The 25,184-nt window shown below is 44.5% G+C and overlaps 1 protein-coding gene across 6 annotated transcripts in view; it reads left to right on the top strand.

The window, feature by feature from the left end:
• The first annotated feature begins 9,243 nt into the window (after positions 1–9,243).
• The window catches only part of Bcl2l13 (BCL2 like 13), a 55,167-nt gene continuing 39,226 nt past the window's right edge, over positions 9,244–25,184 (top strand). For 2 of the 6 annotated variants that reach the window (XM_036182218.1, XM_036182217.1), the window contains exons 1-2: positions 9,246–9,425; positions 22,409–22,562. In XM_036182218.1, the coding sequence (XP_036038111.1) occupies positions 22,451–22,562 (112 nt within the window). In that variant the 5' untranslated portion in view covers positions 9,246–9,425; positions 22,409–22,450. Of the gene's footprint in view, positions 9,426–22,408; positions 22,563–25,184 lie in introns of those variants that run through there. The other 4 variants (XM_036182220.1, XM_036182216.1, XM_036182213.1 and 1 more) reach the window with 4 other exon arrangements.

The following is a 25,184-nucleotide window of genomic DNA, read 5'->3' on the forward strand; positions in this document are numbered from 1 at the left end:
ATAGAACGAGAACTATACCCTCGGAAGTTCCGCCCTAGCCCCGCCCCGTCTCCCAAGCGCATGCGAGAACTGTCGGTCAGGCGTCTTTTTTTTTTTCCTCCCCCAGCTGACTCATGACTGCGTGTCAAGGACAAAATACTCCGTAAGAGAAAGGAGAGTGCTTTAGAGATTCTTGTATCAGACATTAATCAGAATTATTTATACTTATTCAGCGGTTGCTTTTGTAAATCAATTTTGTCTTTTTTTCCAGGCTGGCCTTGAACTCCTGATCTTCTTGCCTCCACCTGCCAAGTGTTGAGATTATGGATACACACCACACCTGACTCAGCCACAACAGTTTAGATAATTTACTCAGAGCTCAGAACCAAAAAAAAAAAAAAAAAAAAAGGCCAGGTGTAAAGGCTTATGCCTTTAATCCCAGCCCTCAGGAGGCAGAGACAGGTGAGTTAGAGGCCAGCCAGGTGTAAAAGTGAGTTCCAGGACAACCTGGGCTACACAGAAAAACCCTGTCTCGAATAAACAAATAATCAAAACTATACCCAGAGCTTGAGATGTAGCTCAGTTGGCAGAATGCTCGTCTAACACAAAGTCTTGGATTTCTGTCCAGCATCTGTGAGCCCAGTGTGGTGAGGCATAATCACAATCCCAACACTCAGGTGGAGGCTGGAAAACCGTTCTAACCCTAAATTCCACATCATTCCTTTACATTGGACATTTGAAGGCTATCTGGGCTAGAGACTTAAGTGTTTTTATTTAAACCCAAACCATGGGGCTAGAGACATGGCTCAGGGTTAAGCACACTGGCTCCCCTTCCAGCAGCCCTATGGCAGCTCACAACTGTTTCTCCAAGAGATCCAACAGCTTCCATGGGCACCAGGCATGCAGGCAAAACACCTATACACACTACACAGAGAAAACCTGTCTCGAAAAACCAAAAAATAAAAATAAAGATAAATAAAAAATAAATAGAGCCAGGTGGTGGTGGCACACGCCTTTAATCCCAGCACTCGGAGGCAGAGGCAGGCGAATCTTTGTGAGTTTGAGGCCAGCCTGGTCTACAAAGCGAGTACCAGGAAAGGCACAAAGCTACACAGAGTAATCCTGTCTCGAAAAACAAACAAAAATAAATAAATAAAACAAACAAACAAAAAACCCAAACCAAGGCGAGCGGTGGTGGCGCACGCCTGTAATCCGAGCACTTGGGAGGCAGAGGCAGGTGGATCTCTGTGAGTTCAAGGCCAGCCTGGTCTACAGAGCTAGTCCAGGGCAGGCTCCAAAGCTACAGAGAAACCCTATCTCGAAGAAAAAACAAAACAAAACAAAACAACCCAAACCAGATTTAACATTAATAAAAACAAAGCGAGTTCCAGGACAGCCAGAGAAACCCTGTCTCAAACAAACAGATAGATAGATAGATAGATAGATAGATAGATAGATAGATGATAGATAAAGATAAGATAAAAATAATCCGTTCGCTATTTATTATCAAATAAGAATTGTGTCGGGGTTGGGGATTTAGCTCAGTGGTAGAGCGCTTTCGCAAGGCCCTGGGTTTGATCCTCAGCTCAAAAAAAAATCATAAATTAAAAAAAACAATTATTTATGTAATTTTATTATGTATTAAAGTCAGAGGCAAATTTGCGTACTAATGAGATGGGTGTGCTTGTTTAATTTTATGTAAAGAATTAAATCATGGCTGAATATTTGATACCTAAAGATACAGAGTCTGTGAAACATTTTTCAGAGTTAGTGAGGGGAAAGGCTGGGGGGGTGGGAGGAGGAGGGAGGGGGGAATCTGTGGTTGGTTTGTAAAATGAATAGAAAATTTCTTAATTAAAAAAAAAAAGACAGGGTCTAATGTCTCTCAGGCTGGCCTTGGAACTAGCTATGTTGCCAAGGATAATCCCAACCTTAGCTTCCTGCCTCCATCTCCCAAGTGCTGGGATTTCAGGCACTGTTGTATTCAGTATTTGTGTGGTGTTAGGGACTGAACCCAGGCCTTGAGCATGAAAAGCCAAGTGCTCTATTCAGCTGAGCTAGAACACCAGCTTTCTGCTCCTGAGTGTCTTCAGATTTTTTTCATTTATTATTTGTTTATTTTGAGACAGGGTTGTTTTTTTTTAAAGATTTATTTATCTATTATGTATACAGAACAGGGTGCCAGATCACATTACAGATGGTTGTGAGCCACCATGTGGGTGCTGGGAATTGAACTCAGGACCTCTGGAAGAGCAGTCAGTGCTCTTAACCTCTGAGCCATCTCTCGAGCTGGAGACAGGGTTTCTCTGTGTAGCTTTGTGCCTTTCCTGGATCTCACTCTGTAGACTAGGCTGGTCTCGAACTCACAGAGATCCGCCTGCCTCTGCCTCCTGAGTGCTGGGATTAAAGGCATGGGCCACCACCACCCAGCTGTGTCTTCAGATTTTTAAGGAGTGTTGTCAGGTATACCATCAATTTTTTTAGTTTTCAGACGAGACGTCTCTCTGTTGTCTAAGCATATCTCCAACTCCTACATCTCCTGCACTCAGGAAGCTAAGGTGCGGGGCTCTTTGCTATGTCGGGAATAACTAAGAGGCCAGTGCTGTGCAGAAGGAATTAAGAAAGACCAGACTGAGAGAGAAGAGGGGTTTAAGGAGACACTGCAAAAACAGGCAAGTTCCCAGAGGAGAGCTCTCTCTGCCGGAGGGAGGAGGGAAAGCTCTTTTTAATGGTGGATGTACTGGCTGGGTTTGTGTCAACTTGATACAAGCTAGTCATCAAAGAGGAAAGAGCCTCAGTTGAGGAAATGCCTCCATGAGAACCAGCTGTAAGACATTTTTCTCAATTAGTGATTAGTGGAAGAGGGCCCAGCCCATGGTGGGTGGTACCATCCCTGGGCTGGTGGTCCTGGGTTCTATAAAAAAGCAGGTCAGTAAGTAGCACCCCTTCATGGCTTCTGCATCAGCTCCTGCCTCCAGGTTCCTGCTGTGTTTGAGTTCTCGTCCTGACTTCCTTCAGTGGTGAACAGCAATGTGGAAGTGTAAGCAAATAAACCCTTTCCTCCTCAACTTGCTATTTGGTCATGGTGTTTTGTTGTAACAGTAGAAACCCTAACTAAGACAGCAGTTAAAAGAAAATTTCTCTTATGGTTGGTTTTGTTTTGTTTTGGAGACAGGTTTCTCTGTGTGTAGCCCTGGCTGTCCTGGAACTTGCTTTGTAGACTAGGCTGGCTGGGAACTCAAAGAGCTCCACCTGCCTCTGCCTCCTGAGTACTGGAAATAAAAGCATGTGTCACCATGCCCAGCAAAAGGAAAGTTCTTATGCTTTATCAGGTGAAGCACCTGTGTGGGTTCAGACCCATGTGGGTTGACCGTATGGTTAGGCAGATACCTCATTTTGATAAGGAACACTTTTTTTTTCCCCTGGGACCCATGTGGTGGAAGGAGAGAGCCACCAAACCCTGAAAGTTGTTCGATTTTCTTTTATTTTTTTTTTCCCGAGACAGGGTTTCTCTGTGAAACAGTCCTGACTATCCTGGAACTCACTCCATAGACCAGGCTGGCTTTGAACTCACAGAGATCCACTGCCTCTGCCTCCCAAGTGCTGGGATTAAAGGCATGCACCACTACCCAGCTTCAAGTTCTGAAAGTTTACCTCTGATCTCCACATGAAAGCCATGGTGTACAGGCAATGTCACTATCATAAACAAACAAACAAATAAACAAATGTAATGGAAGACGTTTTATGTAAATGTGACAAATGATGCTCAGTTTTGGAATGGCAGAACATGGTACACAACTATCTAAAATTTAGATTCTTGGGCTGAAGAGATGGCTCAGAGGTTAAGAGCACTGACTGCTCTTCCAGAGGTCCTGAGTTCGATTCCCAGCAACCACAGGGTGGCTCACCACCATCTGTAATGAGATCTGGCTCCCTCTTCTGGCCTGTAGATTCTCAATTATTCCGTTTTTTTGTGACAAGGTCTCTCTGGGTAGCTCAGGTTGGCCTTGAACTCAAGGTTGCAGATGCTATTCTGAAGTGGATGGCTGTGGTAATCTATTTTAACCTCAGAACACGCTGCTTTAGCCTCAAAGCAGGCCCCTGCTGCCTTTGAGCAGGACCACAAATTCAAGCCCTGGCTGCATGCAACCTAGTGCCTTTTGAAAAGTTCCTCTTTTTAATGAACCGGCTCAAGCCATTGGAACGAGCCCCTCGTGATCCATCCATGCACAGAGTCTCAAGGAGAGACTGACTCAGTTATCATCTTGGCTGCAATGTCTGAGCTATCTTGGCAGCCTAAGACTTCTTGTTATTCCTGTGTTCAGAGAGGATGTCTTCCTGCCTCTGAACTCCTGGGCTGAAGTCATCTTCCTGCACATACCACTTTGCTTTATTTAAGTGAGGAGAGAGTAAAGAAACCCCTGAGAGTGGCCACTCCACGCTTAGGGGTAAGGACATCTGGAAGAGTCCGGAGCTGAGAAAAAGAAGCATATTGGACATGGCCAGGGCTAGGGAATCAGGGCTGGAAAAGTCAAGGAGGAATAAGGAGAAGGAGGAGGAGGAGGAGAGATGGGCCACAATGTTAGCATGGACTTGGAGATGAGTAACAAGTTTAAACAAAGATTTAGGGAGTTGGCTTTGATATTCAACCATAGGAATATGTCAATGGAATCACAAGTCCCTTCTTTTATTTATTTACTTACTTACTTATTTATTATGTGCATTGGTGTTTTGCCTGCATGTATGTCTGTGAGGGTGTTGGATCCCCTGGAACTGTAATTACAGACAGTTGTGAGCTGCCATGTATGTGTTAGGAATTGAACCTGGGTCCTCCAGGAGAGCAGCCAGTGCTCTTAACCATTGAGCCATCTCTCCAGCCTCCCATGAGTCCCTTCTGCCAGAGGCAAGGGAAATGACTCCTCTTGGCAGATGGGAACACCTTTCACAAGTTCCTGAGGAATTCTTGCTTTACTTCATTTTAAAAGTAAATTAAGTCAGCAGGCTGGTGGTGGTGCACACTTTTAATCCCAGCACTCAGGAGGCAGAGGCGGGCAGATCTCTTTGAGTTCAAGGCCAGCCTGGTCTACAAAGCAAGTTCCAGGACAGCCAGAACTACACAGAGAAACCCTGTTTTGAAAAATCAAAAACAAAAATAAATTAAGGTAGGCTGGTATCCTTACATCTGTAATCCTGGAATTTGGAAGGTAGAAGGAGGAGAACCAAGAGTTCAAAGTCATTCTCAGCTAAATGTCAAGTTCAAGGCCAGCTTGTGCTTCAGGGGACCTGCCCTAAATAAATTAATAGTCAGGCATGGTGGTGTTCACCTGTAGTCTCAACACTGAGAAGGTTGAAGCAGGAGGATCTTAACAAATTTAAACAAACCAAATAAGATAATAGAATGTTGGCACAGTGGCACATACTACTCCTGGCACTTGGAAGACTGAAGTAAGACGGTGGTGTGTTCCAGGCATCTGAGCTACACACCACACAATTCAATGAATTGCAGGTGTGCTCTGTCTCCCCTCTGTGCAGCTCACCCTCTCCACTGTTAAGTAAACAACTAGTTGGGCAGTCATTTGCTGATTCATCAAGAAGGAGACCAAGTCTTGTCTGATAAGGATGTGGTACCTTTGCAGAGATAATCTCTGGGGTTAGCAATAGCAAAGCATTTACACATAATCTACATCCTTCACTCCTTCCGGTATGTCTTCAGGGACCTACTTTTTTTTTTTTTTTTAATTATTATGTGTACAGTGTTCTGCCTTCGTATATACTGCATGCCAGAAGAGGGTACCAGATCTTATGATAGATGGTTGTGAGCCATCATGATGTTGCTGGGAATTGAACTCAAGAACTCCGGAAGAACAGCCAGTGCTCTTAATCTCTGAGCCATCTCTCCAGCACCAAGGGGACCTAGTAAGTGCTAAGCAAGCAGTTTTTACCTTATATTGTTTAGAGAAAAATGACGTGAAAAAGTCTACACAATTCAGGTGTGGTGACTGAAATGCACATTCTGTTGGTAAGTTGTCATGTGCTACTTAAGCTTACTGAAAGGGGGCTCTGGAAATAAAAGAGGGCCCTCCTCTTGGGGTGCAGCATGTTTATTTCAAGTGTTCTCCAAAATATCTTTTTCTTCAGCAGGCTAGCCCCCTAACTCTGACAGGGAGGGAAGTTATCAGCAAAACAGCTGAGTTAAAACATCATGTCCTTTGAGAACAGCTGGAAGGTAAATCATTTCCAACAGACATTACTGTTGTTGTTCCTCATTATATAAAAATACCTGCTCAAACAAAAACAAAAACAAAAACAACCCTGCAGAAGGAACTGGCCGCTGGGAGTTCAGCCGCGTGTTTCACAGGCAACTCATCCCTGGAGAGAAATCCTAATCGGGAATTCCAGCTGACTGCCTCAATTTCCCCAGCCAGTTCCTGCTGGAGGTTTGTAGGTTACCTTTCCCTTTCTTGATTGTGCTACCTCACCAACCTTGCTGGATGCTGAAGTCGGTGATGTCTCAGTATCTATCTGCTGTTTCTCTCCAGCTGTTCCTTGCTGTTTATTCGTTTGCTATCGATGTAATAAACTCAGTCATTGGAAACTGGAAGCAGTTACCACAGGTCTTTCTTGAGATAGCACAGAACAGGTGTATACTCTTAGAATCCTAACACTTGGGGAAGTAGAGGCAGTGATCTGGAAATTTCCATGCCAGTCAGTTTAAATAGTAAGACTGTCTCAAAAAAGTGTTTTGTTTTGTTTAAATCTAAGAGCACACTAAACCTGCAAGTATTAACCAAGTCATAGTTTCCTAAATCCAGTCTCCACTGATATTATCTTCAGTCTTGTAGAGAAACTAGTTAAAACAAAATTTCAAATGAATTTTAAGAAACAAGTCTACTCTTGTGTAACCTTATTTGCTCCTGTCTTCAAAAACTGCTGGCCTAAATTCCTGTCAGGTTAGTCACAATGATGAATCTACATGCCCACTTTTCTCACCTAGTCCCAAGCTGGTGGACTAGAAGCGAGTCAGCAAAACCGACAAGCCCATTTCTATTAAAAACCAGGTCTCAGGTAGTCTAGGCTGGCCTAAGACTCGGTATGTAGCTGCAGGTGATCTTGAACTTTTGACCCTCTTGCCTCCCCTTCTAATTTCTGTTCTTCCTAAGGACCTACGTTTGATTCCCAGCACCCACATGGCAGCTCACAAATATTGACAAATCCAGTTCCGGGTGATCTAACACCCTTTTCTGACCTCTTCCAACACTTTGCACCCACCATACATGTAAGCAAAACACCCATATACATAAAATAAAATAAAACAAAACAACAACAACAACAACAACAACACACACACACACTTTCAAAAGGGCTGGGGTCACAGTTCAGTTTGTAGAGTGTGTGCCAAGTTCTATCCCCAGCAACACACAGGCATGCTAGCTGAGACTCCAGCACTCGGGACAGAGGCAGGATGAGATTCAAAGTCATTCTAGGCCACAGAACAAGTCTGAGGTCAGCATAGGACATGGTCCCAAAGACAAACAGAAGCATACAATTAAATAGACCCCAGTACATTTCTGACTGTGCTACCATTGTTACTGTGAACTTTAAACATTTCATCGGCCCTCAAACATGGCCAGGGTGGTCACTTCCTATCAGTTTTTATTGGCTATTGTGTGCGTGTGTGCGTGTGCGTGTGCGTGTGCGTGTGCGTGTGTGTGTGTGTGTGTGTGTGCGTGTGTGCGTGTGCCTGTGTGTCCCATGCGCTCCCAGAGTGGTGGTGGTGGTTGGGCTGTGTGGTCAGAGGAATCACCTTGCTGGAGTTGGTTCTCTCTTCTTCCACCATGTGGTTCCCAGAGATCCAGCTCAGCTCATGGGCCCGCAGCAAGCACTTTTACAGGCTGAGCCACCTTGCTGCCCCTGCCCCAGCAAGGCAGGGTACAGTCCTGGCTGTCCTGGAACTCACTCTGTAGACCAGGCTGGCCTTGAACTCACAGAGATCTGCCTGCATCTGCCTCCCAAGTGCTGGGTGTGAGCCACCACTGCCTGGCTTGTTATTTATTTATTTATTCTTTAAAGATTTTTTAAATTTATTATGTATGAGTTGTTCTGCTGGCATGTATGTTTGCACACCAGAAGAGGGCACCAGATCTCATTATAGATGGTTAGATAATGTGGTTGACTGGGAATTGAACTCAGGACCTCTGGAAGAGCAGACAGTGCTCTTAACCTCTGAGCCATCTCTCCAGCCCCTTACTTTTTTTTTTTTTTATTTTTAAAGATTAAGATTACACTATGTAGTCTTGACTACTTGGAAATAGCTTTGGAGACCAGGTCAGCTTCTAGTTTATGGCAATCCTCCTGCCTCAGCTTTCTGAGTATAGGGACTACAGGCCTATACAAGCAGCTAGGCACATTTATCACTTCTGATCTGACTAGTTAGAACTGACTTCTAACTCTCAATCTCCCATGCTGTCCTTGTTACTTCATCTCAAGAAACAAGAGCCGGCTAAAGCAGAGTGTTAGCCTAGATATCTTGATCTTTTTACATTGAGACACAATCGCCATCTACAAAGTTCATATTGACAACTAGACAATCAGGTTACACATATCCCTCATCTTTTAAGTAAACCTATTTTTTGGGGTGGGTTGGGGTGGGAAGCATTCACAGCGTATCTTGGACCACAGGTTGCACACGATTTCAAGGAGTCAAGAAAACAAGCATTCATCAGCACAAACTACAGTCCAGGCCCAGGCGGCTTGCCAGGCATTGTGAGTAAAAACGGATTACTATTATAAGATTCCCTTTATCACCACCGTGTCCGGGCACCGAGTTGTCTCTGCCTAGACCTGTCTGTCAGTCCACTCTGGCTTTAAGTTGTTTTCTCAACTTTCAGGACAACCTCCTGGCGGGTGTCTGCGAACCCGAACCCGGCAGTGCTTGAGACTTATGTATTGACAGTCAACCCGCGGGCTTGAGCACACAGGTCTGCAGAACCGAGCATCTGCGATGCCACCGGCCTCTCACCCTACACAGGGCTGAGCTGCCCGGCGGTGTCCACTTCATTTCGCGTTACTCAGCACTGGAAACGACTTAGGAGGGCACTTCTGAAGTCCAGCAGTCTAGGATTTCCGTGGCTCCCGAAAAGAGAGGCAAAGGACAGCGCCGTACACAGGCCACGCCTGCGCGAACTGACCAGCCGGCGTCTGCAACACCGCTTCCGCTCCAGCTGTCCGAGCCTCGGCTTCCGGCTCGGCTCCCGGCCCCAGCCCCGCCCCCCACGCCGGCCGTGACGGAAGCGCGCCGGGGTGACCTCACCGTCCAACATGGCGGCGGCGGTAGATTAGGGCCGCGGGTCGAAGCAGCAACCGCCGCTCCCGGACCCCGTGCGAAGCACCTGCCGCCGCCGCCGCCGCCGCCTCCTTCATCCCTTCTGGGGCAAGGCCGGGGCCAGGTGAGGGGAGTAGGATTCCGGGAGGCCCTGCTGGGTGGCGAAGCGGTTTTCACCCGCTCAGGAAGGGGTCTAGAGACCACCGCGCCGACCGCCCGCTGCTGCCCACGACGTGGGAGAGACGGGGCGGGCGGGAGGACCGTGCTGCTCTGCAGAGGCTTCTCGGAACTTGTGGGCACTGTTCGGGGCTAATCGGACCTGTCGAGCGTGCCCCCGCGATGGGCGGCTTTGGGACCGGCTCCCACAGGCTGCCCGCCCGCGGCGCAGCACTCACCCTTGCTCTACATTCCGGTCTTCACGCGATCTTCCCTGGGAGATCCAGAGTCTGTTTTGGGGGCTGCACTGGGAAAGGTGAATTCTTTCTGGGAGGAGGGAAGTGCGTGCCGTTCCCCTAGAACGATTATAGATTAGCTTTGGAGGCGAGAGAGACCGTTCACACTAATTAGTCTTTTCCTTTTTTTTTTTTTTTTTTTTTTAAATCTTCCCCACATTCCCACGGGATCCCACATTTCTTGCCTTCATATTATATAGCACTGCGAAGAAGGAAGCCTAGACTTTCTAAGTCGGGGCTTTTAGTCAAGGGGAAAAGTTGGACAGATCTGCCCAGAAATTCACATGCCCTTTGTTGGTAGCTCTGTTAAGCAATTCACCATTCCCATGCACAAGTGTTTATCTGTTTTACTTTCTGTGGTTAAAAGTTTTGAACTATGCTGACAGGCCCCTCTTCTTTCTGATGTTTTAAAAAAAAGTTTTGCAAAATTTCTAATGTTTCCCTTGGAGGCTTGGTATAAACCAGAATGTTGATGCTCCCTGCCCTAACTTGTGTGACCTTACATGAATCGCCACACCCTTGAGATGTCTTTCCTCCCCCACCTTTTTTTTAACACACTGAAAAGTTAAGCAAGTGTGTAGGTGGTGAACCACTTATATTCCATATACACAATGGGATTAATGTATCTTGCATGTTTATAACAGTGAATTGAAAATACTTTATTCTGTATATAATAGGCAGATAAGGACTTTGCAAGGCCCATTGCTCTGAATGATCAGGTACTATTCTAACAATTCTAAATACTTTTTTTTTTTTAATTTCAGATGGCTCATAGTCGTTAAAATAACATTTGTTTCACTTTTCGATCTCACGTATCCCAGCTGGTCTTGAGCATCTAGATCCTCTTCCTACTTCCCTTGTGTACCATGAGTACCCAACCATGCCTGTTCCTTTAAAAAATTGAATTATTGTTGTAGGTGTAGGTGTGTTTGGGTACAAATGTTTATAGGGCAGTGGGCAATTTTTTTTTTTTGGGGGGGGGATTTGTGGGCAGGATTTCTATATAGTGCTACCTGTCCTTGAGCTTCCTGTATAGGTTACCTTCCAAGGCCTGTGCCATCATCCACAGCCAGTGGGTAACTTTGGGAGTCTGTTTTCTTTTTGCATCTTTACGTGGGTTCTGGAGATTACACTCCCCGAGTTGCTTTTACTGATGAACCATTTCATCAGCCCTTGTTTTGTTTTGAAATGGTTTCAGCCTGTGGTCAAGGCTAGCCTTGAACTTTTAGGAGTCCTCCTAAATCAGCCTCCCTAGTGCTGGGATTCCAGAGGAGCTGCCATGCCTATATTAAAATTGCCTGTACCTTGTACAAAATGTGCCCTGGAAATGAATTCAGCCAAATAATGTATAAGGTTAAGTCCAGCCATCTTTTAAAAAGTATTTGACAGATTTGTACAGATATGTAGTATATTTCTGTCATTCCCACTCCACCCTGATTAACCTCTCATTCTTTTTCTGCTCTCACCAAACACCTTCTGCAGCTTATAAAAGAAGAAAAAACGTACAGCGGACACTCCTGTAAATATGAAGGGGGGGCTAGGCAAGATTGTTGGGAGACCATCCTGGGCTAAAAGGTAGACCCTGTGATAAGAAAAAACAAACCACAGGGGATTGGAGAGATGGCTCTGTGGTTAAGAACATATACTGCTCTTCCTGAGGATCTGAGTTCGATTCCCAGCACCTACATCAGGCAGCTTATAACTGCCTGTAACCCCAGCTGCAGGAGATTTCACATCTTTGACCTTTGGGGGCACTTGTATTAATGTGCACATACCCTCTCCCCCATGCACATAATCAAAACAATAAAAGTTAAAAAAGAAAACTGTATCTTTAACACAACTTTTAAAATTCTCTCTCTCTCTCTCTCTCTCTCTCTCTCTCTTCCTTTCTTTTGTGACAGTTTTCTGTATCCCAAGTTAATGTAGTGGTCAGGAGACAACTTGGCAAGAGTTTGTTCTCTGCTTCCACCATATGGGTTCTGGGAATTGGTCAGGCGTGGCAGCAAGTGGCTTTATCTACTATGGAGCCATCTTGCCATACTGTCCAAAATATTTTTTTTGCATTTTTTTCTTACGAAATATTTTAGGTATAAAATTGTAAACATTTAGTGTTTTCATTGCTTTTCCTCAGTTTTCAGACTTGAATTTGAGTCATATCTTATTCCAAAGAAATGAAATTATCACCAAGGTTTTTTTTTTTTTTAAAAATTATTAGGTGTATTCATTTTTTTTGTGTGTGCTTTTTTTCTTTTTATTTAGATTTTATTTATTTTATGTATGTATATATGCATGTATTCTTCATTCCAGGAGAGGGCAACAGATTCCACTATAGATGGTTGTGAGCCACCATGTGGTTGCTGGGAATTGAACTCAGGACCTCTGGAAGAACAGCCTCTGCTCTTAAACACTGAGCTATCTCCAGCCCATATTCATTTTTTTTTCTATGTGAATATTTTGCCTGTAACTGTGTATGTGTACTCTGTGTGTGCATGATGCCTGCAGAGGTCAGAATGGGGAACATCTCCTGGAACTGGAGTTAGGAATGGCTGTGAACCACCATGTTGGTACTGGGACCCAAACCCAGGTCCTCTGCAAGAGCAGCAGATCTCCTCAGCCCCAACACCAAGAATTTTTTGAGACAGGGTCTCCCTATATAGCCCTTGTCTTGAACTGCGATCCTGTCTCAGCCTCCCAAGTGGCTGGAGTTACAGACTTGTACACCCATATCTGGGTCTTTTCAGGAGTTGGATTTTTATGTTAGGGATCAAATTCACTGTCCTTTGTGTGCTGAGCTCTCACTGAGATTCACTCCAGCCCTTTTGTTATTTGCTTTGTGTTTTTATGGTGCTGGGCATAGGAGACAGGTCTTCAGGCTTTTATGTGCTCTACTACTGAGCTACATTCCTAACCCAATAGTAACTGATATTTTTGTTGTTGTTTTTATGAGACAGGGGTCACACTGTGTATAGCTCAGGCTAGTCTTGAACTCATCGTTTTAGCTCAGTCTGGCCTCAAATTGGTGGCAATATTGTTTCAGCCCTCTGAGTGCTAGGATTACAGCTGTGTTCCACTATGGCTGTCCGAGAGAAGCTAATTGTCTAGCAGCTTCACCGAAATATAGTTAATTTACTATACTTCCCAAGTTGTGTAATATAGTGACTTTTAGCACATTCAGAGTTGTGCAACTGTTATTGGGGTTTTCATCACTTCTAAAAGAAACCCCACACCACTTGGCAGTGGTTCTTTTGTTATTTTTTGAGACTAATCTGTATGTGGCGCAGGCTTGAACTTTGAATGCATTTGCCAGAGTCTCATTGCTGGGACTGTAGGTGTATGTTACCGTGCTTGGCGGCAGCCATCTTTAGTCCCTGCTCCTTTCACTTTTTCCCATCCTTAAGGCATACTCTCATTTTGTACTGACGGCTGGCCTTGAACTCTGTCTTAGCAGTCCTCTTGCCTCAGCCTCCCCAGTACTGAGATTGAAAGTGTGAGCCTCTACTTTGTTGCTTTTTAAAGTTAAATGATACTCCAGTGTGCACAGTGAGGCAGTGTGTGGACACGTGACACTTGGGGGTTCCTTCCCGCTCATCTTTACTCCTTTCTTTCCTGCCCCTTTTCACAGGGTCTCACTGTGTAGCCCTGGCTGGCTTGGAACTCACAGAAACAGGCTGCTTCGGCGTCCTGAGTGCACTACCACAGCATTTGTTACTGTGGTTTTTTGCAGGGAGGGGACTTAGATGGAACCTCCACGTGTAGACTGCATTGACATCAAACCTGAGAGTTTCCTCTTTCCTTCTCTCCGATGTGCTGCTAACATGGGCGTGTCCCTCTATCCCAGCCCGTATTTTCCCATTTTTTCAGACAGTGTCTCTTTGTTTTGTTTTGATTTGATTTTTCAAGACAGGGTTTCTCTGTGTAGCCCCGGCTGCCCTGGAACTCACTCTGTAGACTGGCCCTAAACTCAGAGATCCGCCTGCCTCTGCCTTCCCTGAGCACAGGGAATAAAAGTGTGCGCTGCCACCCCTGGCTGGACATGCCTTATGCTGACATCAGGTGGTCCTCATACTTTTATCTTCCCTGGGTAGGTAGACATACAGGCTCATCCTTTAGTATTTAGCTCATGTGACTTATTTTAAAGATTATTTTTAATTATGAGTATCTGTGTGGGTGTGTGTAGCCACCTGAGGAGGCAGAGGTGTTGAATTTCTTGGGGTTGCAATGTGAGCTGCCAGACAGGGTGCTAGAAATTGAACTTGGATCCTCTGCAAAGGAGTACATGCTCTTAACTATTAAGCCACCTCTTGAGACACCCCCCTCTCTTATTTTTTAAATAAATTGAAAGTTGTTTCTTGCTGGGCAGCAGTGGTAGCTCATGCCCTTAATTCCAGCACTTGGGAGGCAGAGGCAGTTGGATCTCTGAGTTGAAGGCCAGCCTGGTCTACAAAGCAAGAGTCAGGACTACACAGAGAAACAAAAAAGGAGGGAGGGAGGGAGGAAGGGGAGGGAGGGAGGGAGGGGGGAGAGAGAGAGAGAGAGAGAGAGAGAGAGAGAGAGAGAGAGAGAAAGGAAGAAAGAAAGAGAAAGAAAGCTGTTTTCTTTTTGGCTGTTACGTATAAAATGACCTTGAATGCTCATCTACAAATTTTGGGTGGACATGTTTACATTTCTCTAGCATGTACCTGGAAGTGAACAATCTATATCTGAATTTTGTTTTGCTGTTATATGGGAAGCTTAAAATCCTGTGAAAGTCAGTCCGTGTGTAAGGGGAGGGTTTCGTGTTAGGAATTCCCCTGTGAGTGCATTATCTGTGAATGCCAAGTGCTGAGTGAAGATATTTTGGGGCAGTTGTTAACACAAGATTGAACCAGAGTGTTCCATTACGCATGTTTTAACTGGAAAGGGACAATTGACAGTCGACTAATAGTGGTGTCTGAATTTTTAAATTGACACCTCACTCGGTAGCAACGTAGCTGAGTGGGACAGTTTTTGCAATTTTACAAATTTAATTTTGGGGTATGTGATATTCATGCATATGGAGGGCAGAGCTCAGCCTCAGGTGTGTTTCAAGTGTTTTTGTTGGTGTGTTCATGTGTATGTGTGTTTGTGTGTGTACCTTCATGTGGGTTCTGAGTATTCAAATCCTTAACATGGGTATTTGCTGTGTTAGTCTCAAAAAATAACAAAAGAACCATTGCCAAGTGGTGTGGGGTTTCTTTTAGAAGTAATGAAAACTACAATACCTTTACCTATCTCTCCAGCCTCTACTGACTGTGGAATTTGCCATTTGTTTGAATTTAAGATCATACCTGGAAGATTTGAGTGGCAGCCTGTAACCCTAGGTCTTGTGAGACAGAGGCTGGAGCGTTACTGCAAGTTCAAGACCAGCTTAGGCAACATGACACGTTCTGGGCCTGTGACATTGCAGGACCCTGTGTCCAAAAGAAAAACACCCAAACAGAAGGTCATACATGGGTTTGGGACAGAGTGCCTACCATGTGTGAGGCTCTCTGTTTGATCCCCAGTACAACCTTCCACCACACTCAAAAAACCATCTGTATATTTAAATATTTGGTCTTTGTTTGGAGTCTCACTGTGTAGCTTTGGCCAGCCTGGAAGTTGCTTTGTAGACCAAACTGGCCTCGAACTCCCAGAGATCTGCCAGCTTCTGCTTGTGTACTGGGATTAAAAATGTGTGCTACCAGCTTGGCCCTTAGAAACTTGTTTTGTGAAATAGGGTCTTACGTAGCCAAGACTGACTTCAAGCTCAATATATAGTTGAGAGTGATCTTGAACTCTTAATTTTCCTGCCTCTACCACCCGAGGCCTGGGGAATGTTACTCCACACATAGCTTATTCATTTTTGTTAACATTCAGAGTAAGGATTTCCATTTTCCCATATGTTTATTTACTTGTTGTGTATATGAATGTGAATGAATGAGTGCTATTGTGGATGTGTGGAAATGAGAACAACTTGTGGGAGTCTGTTCCCTGCATCTACATGTGGGTTCAGGTGTTTGAACTCAGGTTGTCAAGTTTGACAGCAAGTGCTATTACCTAATTAGCCATCCTACTGGCCTGGATCACTTCTTTTTTTTTTTTTTTTTTTAAGATTTATTTATTATATATACAGTGGAATGTTTGCATGTATCCCTGTAGGGCAGAAGAGGGCACCAGATCTCATTACAGATGGTTGTGAGCCACCATGTGGTTGTTGGGAATTGAACTCAGGATGTCTGGAAGAACAGCCAGTGCTCTTAACCACTGAGCCATCTCTCCAGCCTCCTGGATCACTTCTTGATATAAAGAATTTATATATCACGTGGCTTGAAATGGAAAAGAGCTTACTAGATATAAAGTAGAGTGAAAATAATGCTGTCCCTTTCATCATTTAAAATGAAAAATTAGCCAGGCAGTGGTGGAGCACACTTTTAGTCCCTGCACTTGGGAGGCAGAGGCAGGCAGATCTGAGTTCAAGGCCAGCCTGGTCTACAGAGTGAGTTCCAGGACAGCCAGGGCTACACAGAGAAGCCCTGTCTTGAAAAACCAAAAGGAAGAAAAAGACAAAAAGAGAACTTGAGGGGTTGAGAAGATGGCTCAGCAATCAAGAGTGGTGGCTGCTGACTCAGAGGCTGGAGTTGGGTTCCCTGTCCTCACATAGTTACATCTGTGTCTCTAGCCCCAGGAGATCCTAGCCTTCTGATCTCTGCAGGCACAGGCATGCATGTGCTGCATAGACATGCAGATAAAACACTCACATAAAATAGATCTTACTCATGTGTGTGTGTCTGCCACTCATGTGTGGGTGTCTCTAGAGGCATTGGATCCCCTGGAGATAGAGTCAAGCTGTTGTGGTCTGCCAGGCCTGGGTGCTATGGAAGAGCAGGAAGTACTCTTAACTACCAAGCCATCTCTCCAGCTCCTACATAAAAAAGGAAAGTAAAGCTGGGTATGTTGGTACACACCTTTAATCTCCGTGCTTGGGAAACAGTGGCAGGTAGATTTCTGTGAGTTTGAGGCCATTCTGATCTAGATATGGAGTTCCAGGCCAGCTGGGGCTACATATCGGACCTTGTGTCAAGAAACCAATTACCAGGGTTGGGAATTTAGCTCAGTGGGTAGTGCAAGGCCCTGGGTCCTTAGCACCGGGAAAAAAAAAACAAAAAAACAAAAAACAAAAAATCTAATTATCAGTAAAAGAAATCAATCAATAAAAGAAAACTTGAGAGTTAGAAGTATATAGCACTTTTCCATTTGTGAAAAATGACTTATTTGTTTTTATGTGTATATATATGTACCTGTGTGAGTTTATGTATATCACATGCATGTAGGTGCCCATGAAGGCCAGAGAGCATTAGATACCTTGGAACTGGAATTGCAGGCAGTTTTAAGTTACCTGATGTGGGCATTGGGAACCAGGATTCTCTGCATGAGCACTGAACACTTCTTACTGCTGAGCCATCGTTCCAGCCCATATATAGTGCCTTTCATCCAGTTTATAGTTTTCCTTTTCCTCTGCTCCCTTGTGGTGGTAGGGATATGTATGGGGTGGGATGGGGCAAATGTGTGCTTGTGCATGTCGAGGCCAGAGGTTGTGCTGGGTGTCATCTTCAATTGCTACCTTTTTTTTTGTTTTTTTTGTTTTTGTTTTTTGTTTTTTGAGACAGGGTTTCTCTGTGTAGTTTTGGTGCCTGTCCTGCACCTTGCTCTGTAGACCAGGCTGGCCTCAAACTCACAGAGATCTGCCTGGCTCTGCCTCCTGAGTGCTGGGATTAAAGGCATGCACCACCGCCTGTTTTTTTGTTTTTTAAAGATTTATTATGTATACAATGTTCTACCTGCATGTATGCATGCAGGCCAGAAGAGGGCGCCAGATCTCATTGTGGATGGTTGTGAGCCACCAAGTGGGTGCTGGGAATCACTGAGCCATCTCTCCAGCCCCTCCCACAGCCCCCCCCCCCCCTTTTTTTTTTTAAGTTTGAGATAGGGTCTCACTGAACCTAGAGCTCACAAATTGGCTCGCCTTGCTGGCCAGCAAACCCCAGGAATCCTGTCTCTGCCTCTCTAGTGCTGAGGTTATAGACTTGTACCTCCCCAGGAATCTTATTTCTGATTCATATCCCCCTCTCCTGTGCTGGGGTTACAGGCATGTGTTACCTCACTTGGCTTTTTATGTGCCTGATGGAGATCTGAACTCAATTTTCATGCTTACATGGCAAACATTTTACCAACTGCCATATCCTGGGCACTGAGGCTTTGTCTCAAAATGAAAAAGGCTGGGAATATGGCTTCATGGTAGAGCATTTAACCTGCCTGCAAGGCCTTGGGTTCAGTCTTCAGGATTGCAAATCAACAAACAAAACCCTAATTTTATGAACACTGAAAGCCTTTAAAATTGTATATTAAATCATATAAATCATTCAAATCTTCAGTGCATGGATATTAATAATAGTCCTTAATAAAGATTATTCAGTGATAATTAAAACATAGTAAGGATGGCTTATTCAGGGACCTACAGTGGGCATAGATACCTCTCAAACAGCCCTGTGATGGGGTGGGGATTGGGTTTAACTCTGAACACAGCATAGACAAGTGGGAATTTCTAGCCAAGGAGCAGTATGGAAGTCAGTAGATAGGGAATTACTGAGAATAATATTAAGCATAAGAAAGTCTAACTAAACTGATCCAATAGCATTCTTAGTAAAGACAGGTTAGGAGATCAAACATCAAGGATGATGGGATATTAAAGACTATTCTGGCTAGGCTGATGGTACATGACTTTAATTCTAGCACTCAGGAAGCAGAGGTAGGTGGATCTCTGAGTTTAAGGCCAGCCTCATCTGTGTAGTGAGTTCCAAGCCAGCCAGAGTATATAGAGAGACCCTGCCTTAGGCCCCCCCCCCCAACCCTGGAAAAAAACAACAAAGAACCCAAAAAACAAAACAAAACTTGATTATTCTAGCCAAACTTAGCAGTTATTTTGCTAAACTTAGGTTGTGTTTTTACAGATTTTCTATGTGTGAATGTTTGCCTGCGTGTATGTACATGTACCGTGTGTTGAATCTCCTGGAAGTGTAGTTATGATGCTGGTGCGCCATGTGAGTACTGGGACCTGAATCCAAGTCCTCTGCTTCTTGAAGCAAATGCCCTTAACTAACACTGATCCTTCTCTCTAACCCCTAATATTAGATTTTAAAGGGAAATGCACAGATGGGCCTGAAAGATGGTCTAGAAATCAGGCCAGAGTTTGGCCAAACAATCTTTGTCAGCATTATTATATGTAGTGGAGAAAAGGACACTTGTAGACCTTGCATTTTTCAGGGCTCTTCACAGTCTTACCAACAAGAAGTCTCTCAGAAGTTACAGGCTGTAGAATTCTATCCCAGAACTGTTTGAAAGAATCCATAATGAAGAGACAAGAATTGGGGGGTCCATTCACTGGTAACCTTGCTCCAGGCCACACTGACAACTTCAGTGTGGAAGGGTGATAGATCAGGATCTGACTCTGCTGAGAATGAAGGACTCAGAAATACCCCAACCAAGCGCTCTGCATCCTTGATGCGTGATGCGTCGTTTTGGTTGTACTGGCCACACTTAACTTCTGGTTCTCCTTTCTTTCCTTTCTTTTTTCTTTTCTTTTCTTTTTTTTTTTTTTTTTTTTTTGAGACAGGGTTTCTCTGTGTAGTTTTGGTGCCTGTCCTGCATCTTGCTCTGTAGACCAGGCTGGCCTTGAACTCACAGAGATCCATCTGGCTCTGCCTCCCGATTGCTGGGATTAAAGGCATGTGACACCACCACCCGGCATCCTTTCCTTTTTTAAAAACATAATTTTCTTTTTTTTAATGTACTTTGCCTGCATGTTAGTTTGTGTGAGGGTGTTGGATCCTGGAGTTACAGTTGTGAGCTGCCATGTGGGTGCTGGGAATTGAACCTGGGTCCTCTGGAAGAGCAGCCAGTGTTCTCAGCCACTGAGCATCTCTCCAGCCCCCTGGTTTTCTTTCTGTGTTTTAACTGTTGCAGTCTAGACTAAGAGGTTTCCCCTGGAACTTGTCAGTTTTTTCCCTCTGGTTTTGTTTTGTGATCCTCCTTCCTCAGCCCCCTTAGTGCTGAGATTATAGGCTTGAGCACCACTCCCAACCCGCACTGCTTCTCAAAAAGTCCCTCCCCCCCTCAATGTAGTTTTTTTCTTTTGTGTTTTGAGACAGGGTTTCTCTGTGTAGCTTTGGAGCCTGTCCTGGAACTCACTCAGTAGACCAGGGTGGTCTCGAGCTTGCAGAGACCCGCCTGCATAGGCCTCTAGAGTGCTGGGATCAAAGGTGTGCACCACCACGGCCTAGCCTAAATGTAGTATTTTTATATGTGGTAGAGGAGCAGGTGTATGTGCCTGTGACACATGTGTGGAGGTCAAAAGGCAACTTGTGGTGCATGTACATACTGTAGGCAAAACACTCATAAAATAATAAGGATAAATAATCCTTTAAAAAAAGAAAAAGGAGTCGGGCAGTGGTGGCACACGCCTTTAATCCCAACACTCGGGAGGCAGAATGAGGTGGACCTACAGAGTGAGATCCAGGACAGGCTCCAAAACTACACAGAGAAACCCTGTCTGGAAAAGAAAAGGCTGCACAGTGATCAAGCACTGGTCTGGCATGGACAGAGCCCTAGGTTCAAGCTCCAGTACTCTGATTTCAAGAATGTGATTGTTTGTTTTTAGGTGGAATTATACTACTAGATCTCTGTGTGAGTTTGTACAGTGCAAAGACTTTTCTAAACTGTAGTTTTAGTATAGTAACCTTCCTATAATGTAGTATAACTGATGGGAAGTTGGCCCTTAAGATGCCTCAGCTGGTAGGGGTGCGTGCTGCCCAGCCCAATAAGCTGAGTTTGACTCCTGGAACCCACATATTGGAAGGAGAGAACCAGCTCTCAAGTCCCTACCTCCATCTACATGCCATGCTGCATACACACAATAAATCTTTAAAACTTGATGTAGAGGGCTGGAAAGTTGGTTCAGTGGTTAAGAGTACTTGTTGCTTTTGCAGAAGACCTGGATTTAGTTCCCAGCACCCACATGATAGTTCACACCTGTCCATAACTCCCATTTCAGGGGATCCAACACTCACTTCTGAGGTACCAGTCACATATATGTTACGCATACATACATGCAGGCAAAGCACTCATACATAAATGTAAACATATTTTTAGCTGATGTAGAATTTCTGTAAATAAATTAGGTCCCAGTCAGGTCCTAGTTTCAAACAATAAAACTGATTAGAGCTCTTTCTTTTAGATGGAAAAGTGTTGAGTTGCTGACAGAGTGAGTTGGCCGGGTGGTGGTGGCACACGTCTTTAATCCCAGCACTCGGCAGGTGGATCTCTGAGTTTGAGGTCAGCCTGGTCTACAGAGTGAGTTCCAAGACAGCCAGGGCTACACAGGGAAACCCTGTCTTGAAAAAAACAAATAAAACAACACCGCCCCCCCCCCCCAAAAAAGAAGAGATTTACAAATTGCATATACCTCACAAAAACTAAAAAATAAATAATTTTAGCTGGGCATGGGGACAGCTGCCTGTAATCCCAGTCTTTTACTACATAGGAAGTTCTAGGCCAGCCTGGGCTACATGAGCTGTTGTCTTAAAACCCCCTAATAAATATACAAATTGCACATACAACTGCCCCTCTTACTCAGACTAGCTATATAGCACATTAGGCAGAAAAGAGAGCTGGTAGGTAGCGTCTCCAGGAATGTAGCATGGATCTAGCTAGTGTATTGAGATTTACTGTTTTTTTTTTTTTTTGAGATAGGGTTTCTCTTTGTAACAGCTCTGGCTGTCCTATAGACCAGGCTGGCCTCGAAGTCACAGAAACCCACCTGCCTCTGCCTCCCGAGTGCTGGGGTAAAGGCCTAGGCTATGAAATTTATTATTAAAAGAAATGAGGGGGCTGGAGAGATGGCTCAGAGGTTAAGAGCACCGACTGCTCTTTCAGAGGTCCTGAGTTCAATTCCCAGCAACCACATGGTGGCTCACAACCATCTGTAATGAGATCTGATGCCCTCTTCTGTTTATATAATAAACCTTTAAAAAAAAAAAAAAGAAATGAGAAAACATATTCAGGGATGGAGTTCAGGATGACTCCTGTGTGTTTGTCACGTGTGGAAATAATTAGGAAGAGCCAGTGAGATGCCTCAGTGGGTTGCCGTGCAGGCCTGGCAATCTGAATTTGATTTCCAGAACCATGTAAGGGTGGAAGGAGAGAACTGACTCCACAGAGTTGTCCTCTGACCTCCACATGTACACCATGGCAGGTGTGGCCACCTATAAGATAGCACAAAAGCAAATAAATAGAAAAGGAAAAAAATGAGAAAAGGAAAATTTACCTTTTTTTTTTTTGGAGCTGAGGACCGAACCCAGTGCCTTGTGCTTGCTAGGCAAGCGCTCTACCATTGAGGTAAATCCCCAACCCTGAAAATTTACCTTTTATTTGAATAGTTAAGTTACTGCTTGTCTATAAATTAAACAGTTACTTTTTAAGATTTTTGGAAAGAAAACTGTTGAGCCATTTACTTTGGGAGTTAGGTGAGTAATTGGGATCAATGGGGAAATTGATTCGTTTGTAATCATAAACTGAAAGAAACCTTTTGTTTCCGTATTTCCAGCATCCTTAAATCGACCTCTTCGGAGCTCCTTCAGCCAATTCAATGGCGTCCTCCACTACTGTGCCTCTAGGATTTCACTATGAAACAAAGTATGTTGTTCTCAGCTACTTGGGACTCCTCTCTCAGGAGAAACAAGAAGGTCCCTCACCCCAAGGTACTGTCGTCTTTGGTTTATGGTAGTTCTGTTGGCTCATGGTAAGGACTTAGTCCTTAGAAATATTTGCATCTAAGAATTTGTATGTGTTAGACAAGCGGTATTAATACAGAGAATGGCCACCCCACCCCACTCCTGTCCCCTTCCTAGTTGCAACTTCTTTTAATGGTATTTGTTTTTGATTTGTTTCATTTTAAAACTTTTTTCCCCCCTGAGACAGGGTTTCTCTGTGTAGATTTGGTGCCTTTCCTGGATCTTGCTTTGTAGACCAGGCTGGCCTTGAACTCACAGAGATCCGCCTGCCTCTGCCTCCCAAGTGCTGGGATTAAAGGTGTGCGCCACCACCGCCTGGCCCCCCTAAAACTTAAAAAAAATAATTTATTTAAATTTATTTTATGTGTGTTGGTGTGAAGGTGTCAGACCCCCTGGAACTGGAGTTACAGGCAGTTGTGAGCTGCCATGTGGGTGCTGGGAATTGAACCCAGGTCCTCTGAAAGAGTAGCACTTGCTCCTAACTGTTGAGCCATCTCTCCAGCCCCCTCATTTTAAAACATATTTATTTACTTCATGAGCGTGTATCTGTGTGGGTGTGTACTTTCCATGATGTGTATGCGGAGGTCAGAAGACAATATTTGGAAGTTGATTCTTTCTATTCACTCTAGGGGTCCTGGAAATCCAACTTGGGTCATCAGGCTTTTGACAAATGTCTTAGGGTTTCTATTGCCATGAAGAGACCCCATGACCACAGCAACTCTTTTTTTTTTTTTTTTTTAATTTTCGAGACAGGGTTTCTTTGTAGCTTTAGATCCTGTCTTGGAACTCTCTCTGTAGACCAGACTGGCCTTGAACTCACAGAGATCCACCTGCCTCTGCCTCCCGAGTGCTGGGATTAAAGGCGTGCGCTACCACTGCCCAGCTACCATAGCAACTCTTCTAAAAGAAAGCTGGTTTACAGTTTCAGAGTTTTGTCCATCATCATCATGGCGGGACGTGGCAGCATGTAGGCAGTCATGGTGCTGGAGAAGGAGATGAGAGTTCTACATCTTGATCCACAGGCAGCAGGAAGAACTCTGTGTCACACTGGGCGTAGCCTGAGCATACAAAACCTCAAAGCCCACCTCATAGTAACACACTTTCAGCAAGGCCACACCTCCTAATAACACTACTCCCTGAGGCCATTTCCTCTCGACCGCCCAGCAGGCATCTTTTTAATCATTTCTTCAGACTGTCTGAGACAGGGTCTGGCCTGTTCTGTTATGTAGACCAGGCTTCTTTCATTCAGGTCAGCCTTCCGCCTCTGTCTCCCAAGAGCTGGGAAAGTAAGCATGTGCCACCACATCTGGTCTGGCTTCTTCAGTTTCTTTTCCCCTTTTTCTTTTAAAGATTTATGTGTATGAGTGTTTTACTTGCGTGCATGTGTGTTGTGTGTGTACCATGTGCATGCTTGGTGCATGTGGATGTCAGAAGAGGGCAGTGGATCCCTTGGAGCTAGATTAGGGATGGTTGTGAGCTACTACATGGGTCCTGGAAATAGAACCTATATACTCTATAAGAGCAGCACGTGCTATTAACATGTGTGGGTGTGTGCATGTGTGTAAACACATGTGGAGGTCAGAGGACAATATTTTTGGCATTTAATTCTCTCCTTCCACCTTTTTTTTGTAACGGGTCTCACTGTGTATCCTCAGCAGAACTGGAACTCAGTATGCAGACCATGCTGGTCTTGAACTTACAGACTATACACTTGCCTCTGTCTCTTGAGATCTGGAATTCAGTGTGTTTGCAACCAAATACCTGGTGCTGTTTTTGTTTGTTTTTTTGGAAAGGTCTTGTGTAGAACAGAATGGTCCTAACGTAGTGGCATATATCTATAACCCCAGCACTTGGGAGGTGGGGGCAGGAGGACCAGGAATTCAAGTCCAGTTTGTCTGCATGTAGAGGGTTCAAGGCCAGTCTGAGTTACATGAGACCCTGTCAACAAGACGCTTGAGAAATGGCTCAGTAGGTGAAAGGTGCTTGCCAAAAGTTCACCCTTGGAACCCACAGGTAGAAGGAGAACCAGTGTCTAAGTGTTCTTTAAACTCCAGGCATGTGACATGTTGTGTCTACCTACCTACACACTAAATTTAAAAAGATATTTTAATTGACTGTTGAATATTAAATTTATATAAAAGTTCAGATGTCTGATACTTATTTTCAGTGTAGTTCTTTGTAGTCTAATGTTGTATGTATCCGTCTTTATTTAAAATTTCTTACATTTATTTATGGTGTGGATATGTGTGGTGTGAGAGAGAGAGAGGACAGCTTGTAGGGGTCTCTCTCCTCCTCCCGTGAGTACTGGGGAGGAGACTCGGGTTGTTTCCATGGACACAGGCTGTAGTGAGAGTGGACTTGCTGGTAAGGCTGTCCTGGGGCTGGCAAGATGGCGGGGAGGATAGAGATGCTGGTTAGGCGAGTCTGGCGACCTGAGAACTGACCTCTGAAAAAGTCCACTTCTGCATGGAGCTGAGGTGTGCACACGGACACTTACACACGTGCACACACACAAGTAATAACATACTTAACAATGAAAAAACATTAAAAGTAACCTAAAACCTGTCTTGTCTTGCTCTTGTCCCCACC

The sequence above is a fragment of the Onychomys torridus genome, chromosome 3 (genome assembly GCF_903995425.1).
Source record: "Onychomys torridus chromosome 3, mOncTor1.1, whole genome shotgun sequence".
Lineage (NCBI taxonomy): Eukaryota > Metazoa > Chordata > Mammalia > Rodentia > Cricetidae > Onychomys > Onychomys torridus.